The sequence below is a fragment of the Puma concolor genome, chromosome C2, assembly GCF_028749965.1.
Source record: "Puma concolor isolate L17-30 chromosome C2, mPumCon1.1.hap2, whole genome shotgun sequence".
Lineage (NCBI taxonomy): Eukaryota > Metazoa > Chordata > Mammalia > Carnivora > Felidae > Puma > Puma concolor.
In genome coordinates, this window is record NC_141675.1 from 27,489,061 (window position 1) to 27,511,484 (window position 22,424).

The 22,424-nt window shown below is 40.0% G+C and overlaps 1 protein-coding gene across 5 annotated transcripts in view; it reads left to right on the forward strand.

Moving 5' to 3' along the window:
- NEK11 (NIMA related kinase 11) overlaps window positions 1-22,424 on the forward strand; it is a 284,063-nt gene that overhangs the window by 125,672 nt on the left and 135,967 nt on the right. For all 5 annotated transcript variants that reach the window (XM_086674282.1, XM_086674283.1, XM_086674284.1 and 2 more), the window contains one exon: window positions 935-1,049. In XM_086674282.1, the coding sequence (XP_086530408.1) occupies window positions 935-1,049 (115 nt within the window). The remainder of the gene's footprint in view (window positions 1-934; window positions 1,050-22,424) is intronic.

The window sequence follows — 22,424 nt, forward strand, 5'->3', positions numbered from 1 at the left end:
AATTCACAGCATCATGGAACCGTTCAAGCTAGAAGAGAACGTGGAAGTCATCCAAGGCAACAGCTGTACTTCTGAGATGAGGAAACTGAGCAGGGCTGGGCTAGGGTGAGGTAGATGTGATACCCTGGATGCAGAATTGAAGAGGGTATTTGTTCTTAGCTGCTGATCGCTCCTTCTCTTTCAGGAGCCTAAAAGTGAGTACCCCCTTCAGTTGTGTTCATGGCCATTCCTCCTGCCTCACCCTAGTCATGGAGCTGAAATTGATGGTGTAGAAGATTAAGGTCACCTTAATTGGTGTTTCTCTTATCTCAAGCTGCCTTCTTAAAATCTGAGATGGTATCATGTTTAAATTTTTTTTTTTCAACGTTTATTTATTTTTGGGACAGAGAGAGACAGAGCATGAACGGGGGAGGGGCAGAGAGAGAGGGAGACACAGAATCGGAAACAGGCTCCAGGCTCTGAGCCATCAGCCCAGAGCCCGACGCGGGGCTGGAACTCACGGACCGCGAGATCGTGACCTGGCTGAAGTCGGACGCTTAACCGACTGCGCCACCCAGGCGCCCCGATGGTATCATGTTTAAGGGAGAGGATTAGGCAGACTTTTATTTCCAAATAGTCTTCTTTTTTTTTTTTTTTCAACGTTTATTTATTTTTTTGGGGACAGAGAGAGACAGAGCATGAACGGGGGAGGGGCAGAGAGAGAGGGAGACACAGAATCGGAAACAGGCTCCAGGCTCTGAGCCATCAGCCCAGAGCCTGACGCGGGGCTCGAACTCACGGACCGCGAGATCGTGACCTGGCTGAAGTCAGACGCTTAACCGACTGCGCCACCCAGGCGCCCCTCCAAATAGTCTTCTAAACAATATTGTTTCATTTGTGGTAATGCCGTTTTTTTCTATCAGCTTCTCATGAATTGTTAATTACCTTCCACAAGGAATCTGATGACCTGACTTCAGAGAACCTGCCTGAGTCTCAGCCCATTCCTTCCTTGGATCTTGGCCCACTTGAGTCAAGTATAGAAGACACCATAGCTGACCTTGGAGATCATGGTATGAGTTTGCATCAGTATTCAGAAGGGTTGGCACATAGGTTGGTATGGCTGACCCTCCAGTAGGCCTGGCTGGCTTCTGAGAAAAGCTTTGGATGCATGTGACCAGCTTCCATCAGTTTTCCAGAGCTGAGCTGGGACCAAGATAAAAAGCAGAGAAGCCAAGGGATTTGTTTGTCCTCTCCTATCTTCTTTGTGATAGATGAAGATGAGTTAGAAACTCACGCCAGGCGAGAAACCTCTTCTACATGAGTTAAACAACGTCATCATTAACTGACTTTGGAATAGTGTAGGACCGAGAATGTGCTGAATTACCATGTCCCTCTTCTATAAGTGATTCCCTGGCTTTCATAATGTAAAGTGAATAAATGAAGTCAGACCTTGGAAAATCAACTATATGGATGATAATGGATGTGCAAACAATACCAGAAGAAAAGTGCTCAGAACTGTTACCCAAATGAGGGAGATCTATCCTAGCTTAATGGTTAAAAACATGATTTAGGAGTGAAAAAGCTACCTGTATTAGGGAAGCCCCTGGCAACTTAATCTTTCTAGATCTCAATTTCCTTATCCATGAAGCAAGAATAATATCTTCTTTAAGGGTTGTTGTGAAAAGCAGATGAGAGTAAGCATGTGATGTGCTCTTACCTTAGTGCCCCACACAAAGTAAGAGCCAAAGAAAGAGAAGCATTTATGATCCTGAGAGGAAGGGTTATGACCATCTCAGGGCCATCTCAGTCTTGTACCACTATCCCCAGTGCCTAGCACAAAGTGCTAGGAATATTGTAGGAACTCCATTAATATTTCTTGAATGAATGGATGGATGGATGGATGGATGGATGGATAGATAAATGAATGATATGTTAGTCTCGACCTCTGAGAAGCAGATGTCAACATGGGACTAAAAGTGCAAGGATATTATTAAGGGAAATGGCTACATGGAAGGCATTAGGGAAGGAGCTGGAAAAGGCTGAGAGAATCATCAGGCCATGATTCAAGTCATGTTCCAAGTAAAAAAAGCAAGGTTTGGTGGATGTGTACTAAGTCTGCTAGGCAGACACAGGCAACCAAGACATCAGGAAGTCTTCAAGCAAAGTCAGTAGCTAGGGGCTTGCTCGAGTATCCCTGCTGCACTCTGGCAGTGGTAGTGGCCTCTGACAGAACACAGGGATGGATTTCAGAACACAGCCCTGGGGCCCTTGGCCAGTTACACTCCTTGCAGTGGGAGGTCTTCAAGGTGCATCCTCATGGCTGCACAATGGTGTAACAGCTCTCTGGCAGTAGTTGAGTTCTCTTTCCAAAGTGCGGGTGAAAGTGGTGAAATTTGGATTAACTGGTCATCACAGCCCAAATTCACATTTGATATCTTCCTGCCAGAGCCATTAAAGCTTGTGCTGTCTCCTTCACCTGTAAGGAAACTAGCACCTAAAGCTTTTTAGGTTGACATTTTAAAATGGTACTGTGGAAGCCATCTGGTAACAGGTGTTATTGACAAACAAATATATATATCAGGTGGATTTGCATCTTAAATCCTTTTCAAGTATTTCTTTAATATGTTGTTATTCTCCAAAGGTAAAACTTGGGAGAATAGAAATATCCCATGGGCCTTTCCTTCCAAAAATATAAAACTGAGAGGCCATTGGATAGCACTTGATATGGAAGGCTTATGCTTTGCTATATAAGGCAGAGCCATCGCTATGTAAAAAGAGGAATCCCCAGGACAGGATATTGAGTGGGTGGTCTAGGATCAAGAAGTCTGGGCCCAACCTCTGTGTCTCAAATAAGAAAAGTACTGGGGTGCCTGGGTGGCTCAGTCGGGTAAGCGTCTGACTTCGGCTCAGGTCCTGATCTCGCGGTGTGTGAGTTCCAGCCCTGTGTCGGGCTCTGTGCTGACAGCTCAGAGTCTGGAGCCTGCTTCAGATTCTGTGTCTCCTCTCTCTGCCCCTCCCATGCTCATGTTCTGTCTCTCCCTGTCTCTCAACAATAAATAAACGTTAAAAGAGGTTTTTTTTAAAGTAGGAAAAGTACTTACTACTCATTCCATGGAGGAGAAACCAAAGACATTAAGTAATTTGCTCAAGAACCCAGAAGTGCCTAACTTCTAGAGCAGCACCCTTTCCATTCCCCCAAAGTGTATGTATTTGGAGGTGGTGGATGGGAGCAATAGGTTTGTAAGAAGCAGACAGGAGTCAAATGAATTGGACTTCCAAAGGGCAGAGTCTTTGTGTATCCCTATGCTAATTTTTGTGAACTGTAGTAGTCAGATTACTCCTTGGCTAGCTCTGACCACAGGTTGCACCTGCTACTGGGAAACTCAAGCCAATATCCTCCTTTATCTTTTATCATGGAGGTTTCAATTTGGTAGACCAGGTATTGATTTACCAGCCACACTGGAAATGGTCAAATCTACTATGACTACCTTGTTTATACTATAAGGAAACACTACCATAATAAACTGTCAGATCCAAAAGATGCATTGTAGTTTTAATTGAGCCAAATGCCTTGTAGAATAGTTTAAACATTCCCTTTTTTTCCTCCCTGTAAATTCATATTTTCTAAATTGAAAAGGGATATTTGTTTTTTTATGAATATAATTTATTGTCAAATTGGCTTACATACAACACCTAGTGCTCATCCCAAGTGCCCTCCTCAATGCCCATCACCCATATTCCCCTCTTCCCCACCCCCCTGTCCACCCTCAGTTTGTTCTCTGTATTTAAGAGTCTCTTGTGGTTGGCCTCCCTCCTTCTCTGTAACTATTTTTTTCCCCTTTCCTTCCCTCATGGTCTTCTGTTAAGTTTCTCAAGATCCACATATGAATGAAAACATATGATATCTGTCCTTCTCTGACTGACTTACTTCACTAACCATAATACCTTCCAGTTCCATATGCATTGCTGCAAATGGCATGATTTCATTCTTTCTCATTGCCAACTAGTATTCCATTGTATATATAAACCACATCTTCTTACCCATTCATCAGTTGACGGACACTTAGACTCTTTCCATAATTTGGCTATTGTTGAGAGCACTGCTATAAACATTGGGGTACACGTGCCCCTGTGCATCAGCATTCCTGTATCCCTTGGGTAAATTCCTAGTAGTGCTGTTGCTGGGTCATGGGGTAGTTCTATTTTTACTTTTTGAGGAACCTCCACACTGTGTTCCAGAGCGGCTGCACCAGTTTACAGTCCACCAATAGTGCAAGAGTGTTCCCGTTTCTCCACATCCTCACCAGCATCTGTAGTTTCCTGATTTGTTCATTTTAGCCACTCTGACCGGTATGAGGTGGTATCTCAGTGTGGCTTTGATTTGTATTTCCCTGATGATGAGTGACGTTGAGCATCTTTTCATGTGCCTATTGGCCATCTGGATGTCTTCTTTAGAGAAGTGTCTATTCATGTTTTCTGCCCATTTCTTCACTGGATTATTTGTTTTTGGGGTGTGGAGTTTGGTGAGTTCTTTATAGATTTTGGATACTAGCCCTTTGTCTGATATGCCATTTGCAAATATCTTTTCCCATTCTGTCGGTTGCCTTTGGGTTTTGTTGATTATTTCCTTTGCAGGGCAGAAGCTTTTTATTTTGATGAAGTCCCAATAGTTCATTTTTCTTTTAATTCCCTTGCCGAAAAGGGAGATTTAGAACTATGAAAATGTTCTTTGTGTTGATGATTGATTAGAGTTGTGGGCAACCAGAAGATTGTTAGTGACCACATATCTTAATCATAAAATTTTGAGGCATGAGACTTTAATTCGTTGATGAGTTCTGAAGTTGTTATTTCTCCCATTCTCTATGCCTTTTTTATTTTTTAGGTTTATTTATTTATTTTGAGAGAGAGAGAGAGCCAGGGAATGGGCAGAGAAAGAGGGAAAGAGAGAATTCCAAGTAGACTCCATGCTGTCAGCACAGAGCCCAACAGGGGGCTTGAACTCAGGAACCGTGAGATCATGATGAGCTGAAATCGAGAGTCAGATGCTTAACCAACTGAGCCACCCAGGCGTCCCCCTGTTCTCTTTGCCTTTTAGAAGATATGACTCCAAACATTCAGCATCCAGAGGAAGTTTTTGTTTATTTTTTATCTAGCATGTATATGTAGAATAAAATTACAGTCTTTTTTTTTTAAGCTTCTACACCAAATGTTTAATCAGTCTTTGATGTTGAATTGGGAAATTCCCTTTGGGATGTGAGGAGTTAGTTGCAGAGAAAGAAAACAGAGTAAGACATTATTTACATTTGATATGCATTTAGTTGACTACAGCTGATTTAATATAGGCAAAGTCATGGATAACCATTATAATCAAATGAGAAGGCACAACTGGAATGTTAAAGAAATGATCCCTATTTAACTCTTTATATGTAATACTGATGATTTCTTGAACGTTAATTTTTGCCAGAATTTCATTATACTTTACCCTTGTTTTCAGCAATTTCATTGCACTTTAGCCTTGTTTTCAGCAATTCACAGCTGAGTTTCAGAATAGGGTTTCTTGCAAAGCTGGGATAGCTTGAGGCTCATGACCATGGTCCAGGCAGAGCATGGGTCTCAACTCTTCAGATGCGAAGTCTTCAGTGATGTGGGCCTCGGCTGCCCGCCCATAGCCTGACCAATTGTCACTTAATTACCCTTTCAGCTACTCCACAAGCAAGTCCGGGGCCCCTTCCCTGTGCTCAGAGAAATCGCCACCCTCAAGGGAATTGTACTTTGCTTGCCCGTATGAAGTCCACATGCCCTTTGCAGTTGAGGGCTGCTCTGTGACTTATGGCGTCAACTCTTCCCTTTTAACGTCCAAATGGAAATAAAGTAATTTGAACTCTGTTAGACAATGATATATTTTTATTGTTTTCATTTTACAAATGAAAACATTTATCAGCTCTGCAATTCTACTTCTAGATAGTTACCTGAGAGAAATGAAAGTATGTCTACAAGAAAATCTGTACTCAAATGTTCCTAGAAGTTTTATTCATAATACCAAAAGCTAGAAATAAGTCAAGGGCCAACCAGTAGGTGAATGGGTAAACAAACTTGCAATTTATCCATGCAATGTAACACTATTTGGCAATGAAAAGGAACAAACTATCAGTACACACAACAATATGGATGAACAGCAGAAATATTGTGCTGAGTGAAAGAAGCCACAAATGAAAGAGTTCATACTGAATGAGTCCATTTCTGTGAAGTTCTAGAAGCAGAAGCACTCATCCATAGTGATAGAAATGAGGCCAGTGGGTTGTCTGGCCACTGGGAGTTAACTCAAAGGGCACAAGAGAACCTTTTGTGGTGATGGAAAAATCTGATACCTTGATTGTGATGGCAGTTTACTTTGACGTATATATTTGTCAAAACTCACTGAACTCGATGCTTTACATGAGTGCCTTTTATTTTCTATCAATTATACCTCAACAAAGTTGATAAGTAAAAAGAACATTGATAAGATATCCAGAAAAAAAAGAAAGGAAAAACCCATTATGAGTAATGCCCATCAGTCTGTGCTTTAGCTAATGAATGGCCCAGAGAGACCCTGGTAACGTCGTGGAGATAGAAGGCAACTGGGAAGATCTATAGTATTACTTGGGACACAAAGTCCTTAGTCTGGAGAGTGATCAGGGCTTTTATTCTAATGTCAGCTAAGCAATATTGCCTTCCACAGAGAGTATTAACAGAGCTTTGGGGTCTTCTCTCATGAGGAAAATTGGCTTAAACATGAGGGGCTGGGATCCCTTACCTCCTCTCTTCAGTCTTTATAGCTGGAGGGATCACACTGCTGTGGCAAGGAACCCGTACCAGCAAGTCTCATAGGACCTCGTGTCCTCTGAAAGCAGCCCCAAAATACTAGAACAAAAAGTAACAGCCCAGGCTGCTAAACCCAGCCCAGGACAAAGAAGCTGGTAGAGCCCCCTGGCTATCAGCCTTCAAAAAAAAGACTAAGTGCTGGCGGCCATTTCTGTGTTCCTAGATGTCCCATCACTCCCAGAGCTTTACATGTCTTGAAGGCTTGATTTATAAATATAAACTGATGGTGGTTTTATTTCATATTTGTCACATATTCTGTTGGGTTACTTTTGTGTTGCATGGTAGTGTTTCCACCTGACTCTCATATTTACGCCCTGGAATAAAGGGTCCTACGGACGCTAATTCCCTCAGCTCAAGAGGATAATTAAAATGAATCTATTGAATAAAGATGTGCCAATTCTCCACCCTGAGGCATATTTAATAGTTTAGAATGTTTCTTCCCATAAGACAAGCTGGATAGGTGCCTCTAACTGAAATCTAAAAGATTGTATCCAATTTGAAAACTTCAAGTGGATGCAGAATAACACCTGCCCAACCGACCACTTCACTCTTGGGTCCTAAAAGGCATTATAAAAATAAGAGGAAAATCAGTCCCCAAGAACATCAGTTACTCATATAGAAAATCAGTACCCATGGACACCTCAAAATAAGCTTCTCAGCTCAGCTGTATGTGACTCCATGGTCCATTCTTTAGCCAAATACAAATTATACAGTAGTTATTCAACTATAGGTGTTGCAGGTAGGCCAGAGAGCATCCTTAAATGGCCTTGCTGGGCCTGTCATGGGTCGTGTTTGGAATGAATCAATTAAGCAGAAAATTAAAGAAGCATCAATCATGGCTTTCAGGTCAGATAGACTACAAAATATAATAGACTAATCCCTCACATAATGTGTGCTTCAGGCAGCATTTTGGACATACCACAATATGACTTTTCTTTGGTTGATGAAATTATTTCCCATGCACACAAGGTTCATAGTTGTGCCCAGGGCTCTTGCACCCGCCACCAAGAGAACATCATTATGATGCCCAAAGGTAGTAACGCTGTCACAGAACACTAAGACCGTTATTTCAGATGGTGTTTTGCCTACAGTCAACTAACCATCTTTGATCCATTGAAATATTGTATCTTGGTGTTTGTTTAAACCAGACTTTAATGTAGGTATCTGTGATGGGAATTTAAATCTGTCTTGTGTGATCTTTGTAGAGAGGCTCTTTTGTGGCAGTGAGGGCCACGGCAGTATCAGCCACCTCCTGTGTTCAATTGTCAGTCTGTCGGTTTTTGAAGTGAAATAGCACATCTCCCAAACAAAAAACCGTTCTGGCAAGGAGCCGTGGCAGCAGTATCTAATGCCTTTTGTCATTCCTGACTAACAGCATTTTCCACTGAACTTCTCTTCTCTCACTTCCAAAAAAAAAAGAAGAAGAAGACAAAGAAAAATTGGAACCATACAGAAAGTTTCAGAGCGATTGCCATGTTTCATAGTAGTGTGTCTGTGTACGAGCAGTATAATGAATTTGACTTATTCTGAAAAAGTCAGTTTTTACACATTTTGAAGAAGACTAACCTCCGTGTGTTCATTAGCATTCTGGATTAGAAATTTTAGTGGTATACTAGAGAGGGCTACAAAGTGACTACTGGTTAAGAAAAAGCAGTGTTAATTTTAAGAAAATTAAAATAAATTTTCCTCTTAGCCCCATTAGCTCTGTGTCATTGATGAGGAGAGTGAGTCAGTGCTCTGACTGGGCAAGCGTGTTCAGAGGCCATGCTCTCACCTATTCCCAGAATGCCATCTTGATGTCATTCCATACCTTACCTCTTAACTTTTTACTCTCTGTAAATCATACTCCTACAAATGTTGATCTGTCAACTCAAAATTCCACTAAATAGGCATCACGATAAAAGTCTATGTTTCCTATTATATTGGCAATACTCATCGATTCCAATTGATGGCACCTCTGAGAAGCACTTGCAGTACAGAAGCAGGTCACAGCACAGCAACTGAGAGCAAACAGGCCAGTCCTTTGTTATTCAAAGCATGGTCTGAGGACTGATATCATTAGCATCCTGAGAACTTGTCAGAAATGCAGAATCCCAGACCTCACCCCAGATTTCCTGGATCAGTAGATGCAAAATCCCAGTGATGTGTATGCACATTCAAGTTCGAAGAGCCTGAGCTAGACTCTAAGCTCCACAAGAGCATGGGCTATGTCTGTCTTGTTCATCATTTTATTCCCATCTGCTGACAGTGACTGGCTCTGAGTTGGTGCTCGGTAAATATTTGTTAAATAAACGATTACATCTAGGAGAAAAGTTCTGTAAGAACACTAATGCTTTTTGTCATAAGCAGCATACATTTCTTGCAGAGATTGGTTCATTTGGGAAAACAGTAGAATAACAAGTTGCCAGAAGAGGCTAATTTGTGTATATTGGTGTTCACCTATAATTTTTACTCTTTCTTCTTAAGGAAGGTGGTAATCTAATTTTACCAGATGGATACTGGAAAGATGAAAAATAGAGGAATAGTGTCGGAGACATGGGAATAGAAATCTTCCATGCATGCTTTTTGAGCCCCCTGGCCATTGCATCTTTCTTTGTAGATACCCCTCCATTTAGATAATCTTTAATGTGAGTTGCCACAGTGCAAAAATAGGGTTTCTTCCTCTGCAATGCCCATACTATTTAGTTTAAAGAAGTGGTCACCCACAAAATAATCCTCTCAGACCCCTTCATGTGTTCGTTAAGTGTACACATTCAATGGGAATAAAGGGGTTTTATGAAGTGTAGTCTGTTACAGGTGCACCCAAGTCTCTTCTGTTCGCATCAGCCTAGTATCCCCATGGAATCTATGACTGTACTTTATAGATGACAGGGCACAAGCAAATGCTGGTTGGTAGATTACTCTTATAACAGGCTTGCTAGAGCCTGTATGTGAACATAACTCTTTAGTGGTTTTATCTGTTGGGTCCCCTCAGCCTGTATGTGAACACAACTCTTTAGTGGTTTTATCTGTTGGGTCATCTGGGAAGCAGACACTAAGAGAAGTGCAGGAGATGTATTGAGGGTACTTTTTGTTGAAAGAAAAATGGGGGGTGGGATCAGGGGTAGCCAAAGAGAGCCTCTAGACTACGCTGTGGGTCTGACACCTGTGAGATGTGAGCAGGAAGGAAGGATGAATGGGTAGGAAGAGGCTCAGACCTTACTATAGCTCCGATGGAGAGTTCTGGATCAAAGATTGCCCATAGAGGAATCCTGCACTGTGCAGAAATGCTGTGTTCTACTATCCCTTCCTGCTCAATGGATCCTCAGATGCTACAGCTGGAGGCTGCCAGCTCACCACATGCTTTTCAGCTAATTGGCAAGTTCTTGGAAGGACAGCTGACACATGCCCCTCAATAGATGCCACAGTGGTCGAGTTGTTCTATATGCTTGAGGTGAATAAAATAGTATTTCAGTTAGCAATCTATATGCAGTACTTTTCTCTAATTTAGAGAAACTTACCTCCACTATATGTAAAAGAAGAATAACTAAAGCTTCTGGAATATCCATAGACACTTTACAAAAATCCACTAGACTGGAAGCCACTGTTGTGCTTGAAAGAAATTTGGAGCCAGACTTTGTCTTTTTCCCACTTCTAGCCATTTACCAGCTGTGTGAATGCAGAAAAAATTGCTAACCCTTAGTTTTCTTATCTGCACAATTGGAATAATACTTTATTTTCTAGGGTTAAGGAAAGAATAAATTAGATGTAAACAAAGAACTTTGAACAGTGCATGAAACAGAAAGTATACAACAGTATCTTACTAAAAAAATACAATGTCAAAGCAAGTTGCAATATTTTCTCAATTTCCACATAAAACCTCTGAATTGGATGAATACTATTTCAGTTTTTAACTACCCAGGAGACCTTCTGATTATAGCTTAAAAGCACCTTTACAATATGAATGAAGTATGATTTGGAATACTCTATTTGCTGTAGTTTTTGTATTTATGAGAAATATAAAAATCACTCAGTCTGCTTAGTTCCACCTGTCAAATTATGGTCTGAATTATGTCCATTTGTGCTGATTAGCTTAGCAGATATATAGATAGATAGATATAGATAGATATAGATATAGATATAGGTAATATCTTCTTTGTCAACACCATAGACAGCCTGCAGAACCCAAGTCAGATTCTCAGAGATGCGTGTGTCCTCCCATTGGTGAGCCAGGAATGCCACTGTTATACTCAGAAGTAGGACCTGGGAGGGACAAAGTTCTTTCTCAAAAAGATGCTTCTTTGCCAGCCATCCTGAGCCCATAAACTGGCAGCTAAAATTTCCAAGTATTTTCCCTAAATACATTATAAATGTAAATATATTTTGTACTAAGGAGCCTAATTAGGGCAAGAATATATATTAGTTTTCCACTGTAGTCTCATGTGGGATTTAGGCCAAATTCAGATTAAAATACAGAGATTGGTAGGCATAGCTATGAATTTTGCAATGAAAATATCCAGGTAATACATGCAGTTATTTTAATGGAACTCTCTGCCCTGGGTTTATAATGAAATCAAGAAGGTTTTCTGAGACACAAGGATTTGCTCTACACTACCATGGAGGCTATATGTATAAATGACCTCCTGATTTTAGACAAGTTCTCTGAAAATTCTATTAGTTTCCTCTTTAGTTAGAATATAAAGGAATTTCAGTGGGCTGCACAGATTCCTAAGATAGGGAAAAGTTTGTACTCATTTCAGATGTATTATTTTGCCTCCCTTAGGGCTGCATATGGAATCAGAATATTCCAGATATGATTTTATGTGCATAGTTAAATCATTCAATTCTTACCGCACATCTGGTGGACAGGCTAAATGTACCTTAAAGGACATGGTGGCTTGTGGAAGACAGTATTTTTTGCCTACCATATATTATAAACAACTCTAAGGTGTCTTCTGATATCTGTGCAAGATTTTCTTAAAATAAAAATTGGAGCAAATTACAAGTTATCCTAATAATGTAATTCTCAATACTTTTTTTTTAAGTGGGAGAGAAAAGTGGGGGTTGTGGTTAGAAGGCCAGTGCTGCATGTTTAGGGTCTGCCCCTAGAGTTGGTTATGCCTGTGACGTCATTCATCCTGTCAAGAGGGGAGAAGGTTTGGAATGGCAACTCAAAGGGCAGGCAGGCTGGATGTGACCCTTCACTCTGGGGGGCCAAGGCTCAGGCTTGTCCATGCTCAGGAGTGAGCAGGTCTGACTGGTTTGAGTCAAGAAGCCTCAAACATAGGGGAGACCACTGCCTCTTCAAGGTGACTTTGCTTGTAGGTTTTCTGAGTCCAGGTTTTCAAATTGGGCTACTTATCAGAACCCCTTATGGAAGTTTGAAAAATACAAAATAGTCTCTGTCTTCTTAGACATTGATTTAGAAGGTCTACTTCAGTGGTTCTCAAACTATACTATATATCAGAATCGTGTGGAGGGTTTGTTAAAACACAGATTGCTGGGTTCGGTGGCATGCTAGCATTGACTCATGGACTCCATTGTGTACGTCTTCCTCCAACCTCCAGTTCTGTGATAGCCCGTGGGTAGCTTCAAATCAGCTATGGTGACTGAGTACTTACACCAGGGAAATTGGCATTGCCAATCAGTTTTCCTCAAGAGCCAGTTGTTAAATGTTTCCCAGCATACCTCTGGCAGAGCTTCTGATTCAGTAGGCCTGAGATGAAGCCCAAGAATCTGCATTTCTAGCAAGTTTCTCGGTGGTGCTGCTGCTGCTGGTGTGTGGAGCACATACTGGGAACAATTTGTCTAGAATTAAGCTGTCCAATTTGATAGCCACTAAGCCACATGTGGTTATCTGAATTCAAATTTTAATTAATAAAAATTAAATAAAATTTAAAAATCTTTTCCCAAGTCACATTAGTCATATTTTAAGTGCCTAAACTAATACAATGTTATATGTCAATTATATTGCAATAAAATGGGGCGGGGGGAATGCTTAAGAGTCACATATGGTTAGTGGTTACTGTATTGGATTGCACGCGTCTAGAACAATTAATTCATCATTGCCAAAAGTACTATTGGGCAACACTGCTCTAGGAAAAACTCTGTGCGCCTATATTTTTTTTGTTTTAAGTTCTACAGGTTATTCTGGTGGGAAGTCTGTTTCAATAATCACTACAGTTTTTTTTTTTAATTTTTTAAATGTTGATTCATTTTTGAGAGAGAGAGACAGAGTGTGAATGGGGGAGGGGCAGAGAGAGAGGGAGACCTAGAATCTGAGGCAGCCTCCAGACTCTGAACTGTCAGCGCGGAACTCAACGCAGGCCTTGAACTCTTGAACCATGAGATCATGACCTGAGCTGAAGTCGGACGCTTAACCAACTGAGCCACCCAGGCGCCCCAGTCACTACAGTTATTAAATGTTGATCTTACATTTCGACTCTCTCAAACTGAAACTCACAGATAATTCTATGTTACTCATTTTCTGTTTCTTACTTGGGAGGGAGGATTGATTTGCTAAAATTCTCAAACACTTGACAACACATATCAATGACTCTTTTTTATATGTGAGGACAAAGGAGGTAAGGATGGAAGAGGTATTGTTGAACTGGAACCCAGCCCCAAATCCATAACTTTTTCAAGCCAGAGGTTTCTCTTCTATGCTGTGACAGCTTTCTGCTAAATAGAAAAAATTATTACAGGTGTTGGTCATAGTCCTGCCTTCGGATCATGTCCAGGGTCAGCACTGAGATGCCATTATCCTACCTCAGACCACGTGTGTGGCACATGGAAGCCCCAGAGGTCTTTCAGACTTTACCTAATAACAACTCCCTCCCAACCAGCGAAGGACATGAACTGCATTTATTGGAAACCAGTTGACCATATTAATGAATCAGAAGTGTTCAGACTAGTAGGTTACACAAGACTACAGAGGGGATAGAATTTAATTAGAGGTGAAGGGTCAGGTGAAATAGTTAAGTCATTAGGGACATCTGTAGAGCAAGTTATTAAAACCTGAGTTAGTGAGGGTTACACAAGCAGACAGACTCCTGATAACTGGACCAGGAAAGAGCTGGCCTGGGATGCCAGCTGCTGTGGGTTGCCTCTTGTGTGTTGTTGGGTCTTGGTCTTTTTATTTACATAGCCTGGCATATAGAAGCATGCTGTGAGTTACCATCTCCAAGATGCTTGTGTGGCCTAAACAATGTCCATTTATTTCCACTCCTTTTGACTGAAATTTTAAGTTCTTTACAGTGATTAAAAAAAAATAGCCAGTGGTATTTCTTTTTCCTCTGAAAGATTTATTATAATAGACTTTATTTTCTCAAGTGACAATTGCCTCTGTGAGTTTCAAAAGCTGTTACATTGCCTGGTTCTGTAGCAATCTCTTCAAAACTACCAAAAACAAAAAACAAAAAAAAACTCTTCTTCTTTCTGGGCTTCTTTTTAGGAATTCTGGCACTCTTCCTTTTAGGAATTTCCCACTGCCAGTATCCTTGTACCTTTGTAGGCACCATTATATCTTTGTCCTTTTGTATCCTTATTGATCTTCCTGCTCCTACGCAATTGCTATAAACATCCTTCAGCAAAGCATTCCCTGAACACCATTTTGTCAACACTCAACCTTTCACAAATATTTATTGGGTGCCTGCTCTGCTGGGAAAAGAGAATACAGAATACAGTAGTAACAGAACAGACTTGGTTCTACTCTTATGAGCCTATGGTGAAGTTTTCTTCTACCTAGAAGCCTTTACTTCCTAAAGTGGGTTGAATTCTGCCCACCACCCCCCAAAATATGTCCACTTGGAACCTCAGAATGTAATCTTATTTGGGATAAAGGTCTTTGCAGATGTAATTAAGGTAAGGATCATCACATGAAATTACCTGGATTATAATGGGCCCAAACCAATCTACATATTCAATGCAATCCCTATCAAAATAACACCAGCATTCTTCACAGAGCTAGAACAAACAACCCTAAAATTTGTATGGAACCAGAACAGACCCTGAATAGCCAAAGCAATCCTGAAAAAGAAAATCGTGCAACAATGATTTCAGGAGTAGATTCCTTAATGCCCCTTACCCATTTAGCCCATTCCCCCCTCCCACAACCCCTCCAGTAACCCTCAGTTTGTTCTCCATATTTATGAGTCTCTTCTGTTTTCTCCCCCTCCCTGTTTTTATATTATTTTTGCTTCCCTTCCCTTATGTTCTTCTGTTCTGTGTCTTAAAGTCCTCATATGAGTGAAGTCATATGATTTTTGTCTTTCTCTGACTGACTCATTTCACTTAGCATAATACCCTCCAGTTCCATCCATGTAGTTACAAATGGCAAGATTTCATTCATTTTGATTGCTGAGTAATACTCCATTGTATATGTATATACCACATTTTCTTTATCCATTCATCCCTCGATGGACATTTGGGCTCTTTCCATACTTTAGCTATTGTTGATAGTGCTGCTATAAACATGGGGGTGCATGTATCCCTTCGAAACAGCACATCTGTATCCCTTGGATAAATGTCTAGTAGTGCAATTGCTGGGTCATAGGGTAGTTCTGTTTTTAGTTTTTTGAGGACTAAAAATACTGTTTTCCAGAGTGGCTGCACCAGCTTGCATTCCCACCAGCAGGGCAAAAGAGATCCTCTTTCTCCACATCCTCACCAACATCTGTTGTTGCCTGAGTTGTTAATATTAGCCATTCTGACAGGTGTGAGGGGGTGTCTCACTGTGGTTTTGATTTGTATTTCCCTGATGATGAGTGATGTGAAGCATTTTTTCATGTGTCGGTTGGTCATCTGGATATCTTCTTTGGAGAAGTGGCTATTCATGTCTTTTGCCCATTTCTTCACTGGATTCTTTGTTTTTTGGGTGTTGACACTGATAAGTTCTTTATCGATTTTGGATACTAACCCTTTATCTGATATGTCATTTGCAAATATCTTCTCCCATTCTGTCCGTTGCCTTTTAGTTTCACTGATTGTTTCCTTCACTGTGCAGAAGCTTTTTATTTTGATGAGGTTCCAGTAGTTCATTTTTGCTTTTGTTTCCCTTATATCTGGAGAAGTGTTAAGTAACAAGTTGCTGTGGCCAAGATCAAAGAGGTTTTTTTCCTGCTTTCTCAAGGATTTTGATGGCTTCCTGCCTTACATTGAGGTCTTTCATCCAGTTTGAGTTTATTTTTGTGTATGGTGTAAGAAAGTGGTCCAGGTTCATTCTTCTGCATGTCGTTGTCCAGTTATCCTACCACCACTTGCTGAAGACACTGGCTTTATTCTATTGGATATTCTTTCCTGCTTTGTCAAAGATTAGTTGGCCATACATTTGTGGGTCCATTTCTGGGTTCTCTATTCTGTTCCATTGATCTGAGTGTCTGTTCTTGTGCCAGTACCATACTGCCTTGATGATTACAGCTTTGTAATACAACTGGGATTGTGATGCCTCTTGCTTTGGTTTTCTTTTTCAAGATTTCTTTGGCTATTCAGGGCCTTTTCTGGTTCCATACAAATTTTAGGACTGTTTCTTCTACTCTGTGAATAATGCTGGTGTTATTTTGATAGGGATTACATTGCATATGTAAATTGCTTTGGGTAGTATTGACATTTTAACAATGTTTGTTCTTCCTGTCCAGGAGCATGGAATATTTTTCCATTTTTTTGTGTCTTCTTCAATTTCTTTCATAAGCTTTCTATAGTTTTCAGTGTATACATTTTTCACCTCTTTGGTTAGATTTATTCCTGGTATTTTATGGGTTTTGGTGCAATGTAAATGGGATTAATTCCTTGATATCTCTTTCTGTCACTTCATTGTTGGTGTATAGGAATGCAACTGATTTCTGTGCATTGATTTTATATCCTGCAACTTTGCTGAATTCATGAATCAGTTCTAGCAGTTTTTTGGTGGAATCTTTTGGGTTTTCCATATAGACTATCAGGTCATTTGCGAAGAGTGAAAGTTTGACCTCCTCCTGGCCAATTTGGAATGCCTTTTATTTCTTTGTGTTGTCTGATTGCTGAGGCTAAGACTTCCAATACTATGTTGAATAACACTGGCGAGAGTGGACATCCCTGTCTTGTTCCTGACTTTAGGGGGAACGCTCTCAGTTTTTCCCTGTTGAGGATGATATTAGCATTGGGTCGTTCATATATGGCTTTTATGATCTCGAGGTATGCTCTTTCTTTCCCTACTTTTTTGAGGGTTTTTATCAAGAAAGGATGCTGTATTTTGTCAAATGCTTTCTCTGCATCTATTGAGAGGATCATATGGTTGTTGTCCTTTCTTTTATTGATGTGATGAATCACGTTAATTGTTTTGCTGATACTGAGGCAGCCCTGCATCCCAGGTATAAATCCCACTTGGTCATGGTGAATAATTTTTGTAATGTATTTTTGGATCCAGTTGACTAATATCTTATTGAGGACTTTTGCATCCATGTTCATCAGGGAAATTGGTCTATAGTTCTCCTTTTTAGTGGGGTCTCTGTCTGATTTTGGGATCAAGGTAATGCTGGCTTCATAGAAAGAGTTTGGAAGGTTTCTTTCCATTTCTATTTTTTGGAACAGCTTCAAGAGAATAGGTGTTGAGTTTCTGGTGTGTTCTCTGGTCCTTTCTAGTCTTTGTTGCTTTTGGTATGTATGTATGTATGTATGTATGTATGTATGTATGTATGTATGTATTTTTTTTCATCTTTTCTCCCCTCACAGAATCCCCCTTAAAATTTCTTGAAGGGCTGGTTTAGTGGTCACAAACTCCTTTAATTTTTGTTTGTCTGGGAAACTTAATCTCTCCTTCTATTTTGAATGACAGCCTTGCTGGATAAAGAATTCTTGGCTGCATATTTTTATGATTCAGCACATTGAATGTATCCTGCCACTTCTTTCTGGCCTGCCAACTTTCTGTGGATAGGTCTGCTGCAAACCTGATCTGTCTTCACTTGTAGGTTAAGGACTTTTTTTTTCTCTTGCTGCTTTCATGATTCTTTCCTTGCCTGAGGATTTTGTGAATTTGACTGTGATATGCTTTGTTCATGGTCAGTTTTTGTTGACTCTAATGGGAGTCCTCTGTGCTACCTGGATTTTGATGTCTGTGTCTTTCTTCAGGTTAGGGAAATTTTCCACTATGAGATGCTCACATAACACTTCTACCCCTTTTTCTCTCTCTTCCTCTTCTATGATTCTTCTATGATTCTGAGATTGTTCCTTTTTAATGAGTCACTGATTTCTCTAATTCTTAATTCATGCTATTTTGCCTTAGTCTCCCTCTTTTTTCTACTTCATTATTCTTCAGAAGTTTGTGCTCTATATTGCTGATTCTCTGCTCTGCCTCATCCATCCTTGCCACTGTGGCATCCATTCGAGATTCCAGCTCAGTTGTAGTATTTTTTATTTTATCCTGACTAGCTTTTACTTCTTTTATCTCTGCAGAAAGGGATTCTAATCTGTTTGCAATTCCAGCTAGTATTCTTATTATCATGATTCTAAATTCTGGTTCAGACATTTTGCTTTTATCTGTGTTGGTTAAGTCCCTGCCTGTCATTACTTCTTGCTCTTTCTTTTGGGGTGAATTCCTTTGTTTCATCGTTTTGAAGGGAGAAAAGGAATTAATGAGGTAAAAATATATATATATATGTATTAAAATTAAAATTTGTTTAATTAAAACTATTAAAATTAAAAAATTAAAAACAATACACACACACAAAAATCAACTAAATGATGCTAGATCCTAGGTGTGTTTTGGTCTGGGTGGGAAAGGGGCTTGATAGATTAGAGAAAAAAGGGGAAAGAAAGAAAAAGAAAATAAAGGAAATCGTTTGAAATTTTGAAAAAATGAATACACTGAAGTAGAATAAGATGAAATGATGGATGTCAAATAGAATTTGAAAAAGTTTACACAAAAGTAAAAAATATAGTAGAAAAAATTGAAAAATATTTTTAATAAAAATTAAAAATAAAAATAAATTTTTCTTTATTCAAGAAAAAGAAAAATGAGAAAGAGAAAAAAGAAAAAAGAAGAAAAAAAGAAAATATGAATAGATGGACTGGTGAACAGAGAGAAATACAATTGAAATTACTTCGTTTTTCCCTAGAAGTCAAACTATGAAGCGCTTTATAGTCCTTAAACTAAGCAGTCAGAGACTTGTGATCCTGAAGAACGAGGTTGGCCCAGTTGGGTGGGTCGTAGTGTAATGGCTATGTTCTCCGCTAGATGGCGCTGCTTAGCTTACTGAGGTGGATTGTTGTGTCTCTGGTAGGCGTGTATGCGCATGTGCAGGAGCGGTGAAAATGGCGTCACCCAGCTACCCCCCCTCCCCACACCCCCCCCACCCCCCCACCCCCCCACCCCCCCACCCCACCCCCCACCACCCACCCCCCACCCTTCCCCCACATTACACTGTCTGTGACCAAGCCCAGGCAGCATCTGCCTCTTGAGTTTTATCTCAGATGCGGCTGTTTCCCAACCCCTTACTTCTGAGGAACGGCGGCTTTGATCCATTTTGCCCCTCTGCAGGAGGGTCTCACTGAGCAGTGGCCAGTGTTGGCCCCACCCAGGAAAGTTCATGAGATCGTGCTGCTGCTGATGCCCAGAGACTGCGGCTGGGTGCCAGCCCGCCCCAGAAAAAGTTCACGAGTTAGTGTAGCAGTAGCATTTCAGGGATTACGGCAGATCACAACACACATCTGGCACCAGGCTTCACCCTTAACAACCTTGTTCCAGCACCAGCAAATGTGGTTGTTCTCCCAGGTCCACTGGGGCCTTGCCTTTGGGGGAGCCTCTACCAGTTGTCCTTCCAGCAGGGGAACCACCTCTCCCATGTGACCTGAAGACCCCCAGATTTCACTCTGCTCCTTGGGATTTGCCCTTCCCACCAGAGCACCGCCAAGTATCAAGCTGCTGCATTTCAGACTGCACTCCCCCTGTTTATAGAGTCTTAATGGAATTTAAATCCTTTCTCCCTTTTTAGTTCAGTCCCTGTGGCTGTTTCCGCTTTCTACTTTCTCTCCAGCTGCTTTTGGCGGGGAGTGCTTTTCCCATATTCTCCCCCACCCCCACCCCCATCTCAGCCCTCTCTCCGCAAGTAAAAATAGCTCCCTGCTCTCCACTGCTTCTCTCTCCCCCAGTTCACCTCTCCATGCCTCATACCTGCTGAGTTCTGGGGTTCAGGTTGTGCAGATTGTTGTGTTAATCCTCAGATAAGTTTTCTAGGTGTGCAGGATGGTTTAGTGTTGATCTGGCTATATTTCATGAACACAGACACAAAAAAACTTCCATGATGTTCTGCCATCTTGGCTCCTCCCCTGGAATTTTTTAAGATGCTACTTTACATGGCAAAGGAAAATTAAAATTGCTAATCTGATGACATTAAAATAGGGAGATTATCAGGGCTTCCGGGTGACTCAGTCAGTTGAGCTCTGAGTTCGGCTCAGGTCACTATCTCACAGTTCATGGGTTTGAGCCCCATGTCAGGCTCTGTGCTGACAGCTCAGAGCCTGGAGCCTACTTCAGATTCTGTGTCTCCCTCTCTCTCTGCCCCTACCCCACTTGCATTTTGTTTCTCTCTCTCTCTCTCTCTCTCTCTCAAGAGTAAATAAACATTAAAAAAATTTTTTTAAGTAGGGAGATTTTCCTGGATTATCTGAGTGGGCTCAGTATAATTACAAAGTTACTTGAAAGTGGAAGAGAGAGGGCAGAAGAGAAAAAAAAAACAGGGATAACAGTATTAGGACTTGTCCTGACATTGGTGGATTTGAAAATGGAGAAACTGGAGGTGGGGTGGGGACAATAAGCAAAGGATGGCAGGCAGCCTCTAGAATGTGGAAAAGGAAGGTTTGTAATGCCTCCAGAGGGAATGCAGCCCAGCTAATACCTTGATTTGAGCCCAGTTCAACCCATTTTGGACTAACCTCTAGAACTGTAAGATAATAAACATGTTGTGTAAGCTGCTACATTCATCATAATTTGTTACAGCAGCAATAGAAAGGCAATGTGGTATTTTTTTTCCTAGGTATTAAATGTAATTTTACTTGAAGTTAACAAATCAAAAACTGAAATTGAGTAATTGCTGAACTTCAGATAAATGTTTATCACAAAAGATATTAGTTACTAAAATAATTCTTTAAGGATAAAAATAATGATCATAAAAATGTGTGAAGGCTAGAGTCATTATGGTATTTGCTAGCTATGTATGTCACTTTATTTTGTTTTTATTTTTTGTTTGTTTTTATTTATTTTTGAGAGAGAGATAGAGGGCAAGTGAGCAGAGGGTACAGAGACAGGGAGACACAGAATCTGAAGCAGGCTGCAGGCTCTGAGCTGTCAGCACAGAACCCGACATGCGAGTTCATGACCTGGACCAAAGTCGGATGCTTAACCAACTGAGCCACCCAGGCACCCCTATGTGTGTCACTTTAGATAATATTTATTGAATTCCTGCTCTTCCTGGTAAGTCAAAACATTAGGGCTTTTCCAGGGTGACTTCCCTTACCTCCCAATTCTAATTATATTTTGTTTTTACATTGTTGAAGTTTGTAATTTTATATTGATTCCATTTTGTTCTAAAACCATAATTCCCAGAGATCTTTATTCTTTAAATAGGGAGATTGTCTTGGAATTTTAACCTGAAAAAAAGAATTCAAACTTTTTTTTTTACCATAGCTTCTTCATTTCTGAGTTCTTAATTTTATCTGTTTGCTTATTTATTAGTGTTTTTACTGTTTTTGTATTATTATTATTATTATTATTATTTTTGTAGGAGTCTCTTATAATCCTTTGTATTTCTGGGGTGTCAATTGTTACTTCTCCCCCTCCATTTCTGATTTTGAGTCTTTTCTCTTTTGCTCTTGATGAGTCCAGCTTAGGATGTCTTAATTTTGTTTATCTTTACAAAGAACCAGCTCTTGGTTTCATTGATTTTTTTTCTTGTGTTTTTAGTCTCTATGTCTTTTATTTCTGCTCTGATTGTTATTATTTCCTTCCTTCTATTCACCTTTGGTTTTGTTTGTTTTTTTTTTTTTTCTAGTCCCTTTAGATGGAAGGTTAGGTTGCTTATTTGAGCTTTTTCTTGTTTTTGAGGTAGGCTTCTGTCACTACATATTTCCCTCTTAGAACTGCTTTTGCTGTGTCCCAAAGATTTTGGACCATGTGTTTTTATTTTCATTTACATATATATATATATATATATATATATATATATATATATATATATATATAATATATGTAATATAATATATATATTATATATATAATATATTATATATATATATATATATTTTTTTTTTTTTTCCCTCATTGACTCATTGGTTGTTTAGCCTCCACGTGCTTATGTTATGTTTGTTGCAGTTTTTTTCTCCTAAATGATTTCTGGTTTCATACTGTTGTGGTCACAAAAGATGCATGGTATGATTTCACTTTTTAAAAATGTATTGAGATTTGTTTTGTGGCCTAACATGTAATCTATTCTGGTGAGTGTTCTATTTGCACTTGAAAAGAATATGTATTATTGTTTTTGGATGAAATGTCCTATGTATATGTCTGTTATGACCATCTGATTTAATGTGTCATTTAAAGACACTGTTTACCTATTGATTTTCTGCCTAGATGTGGG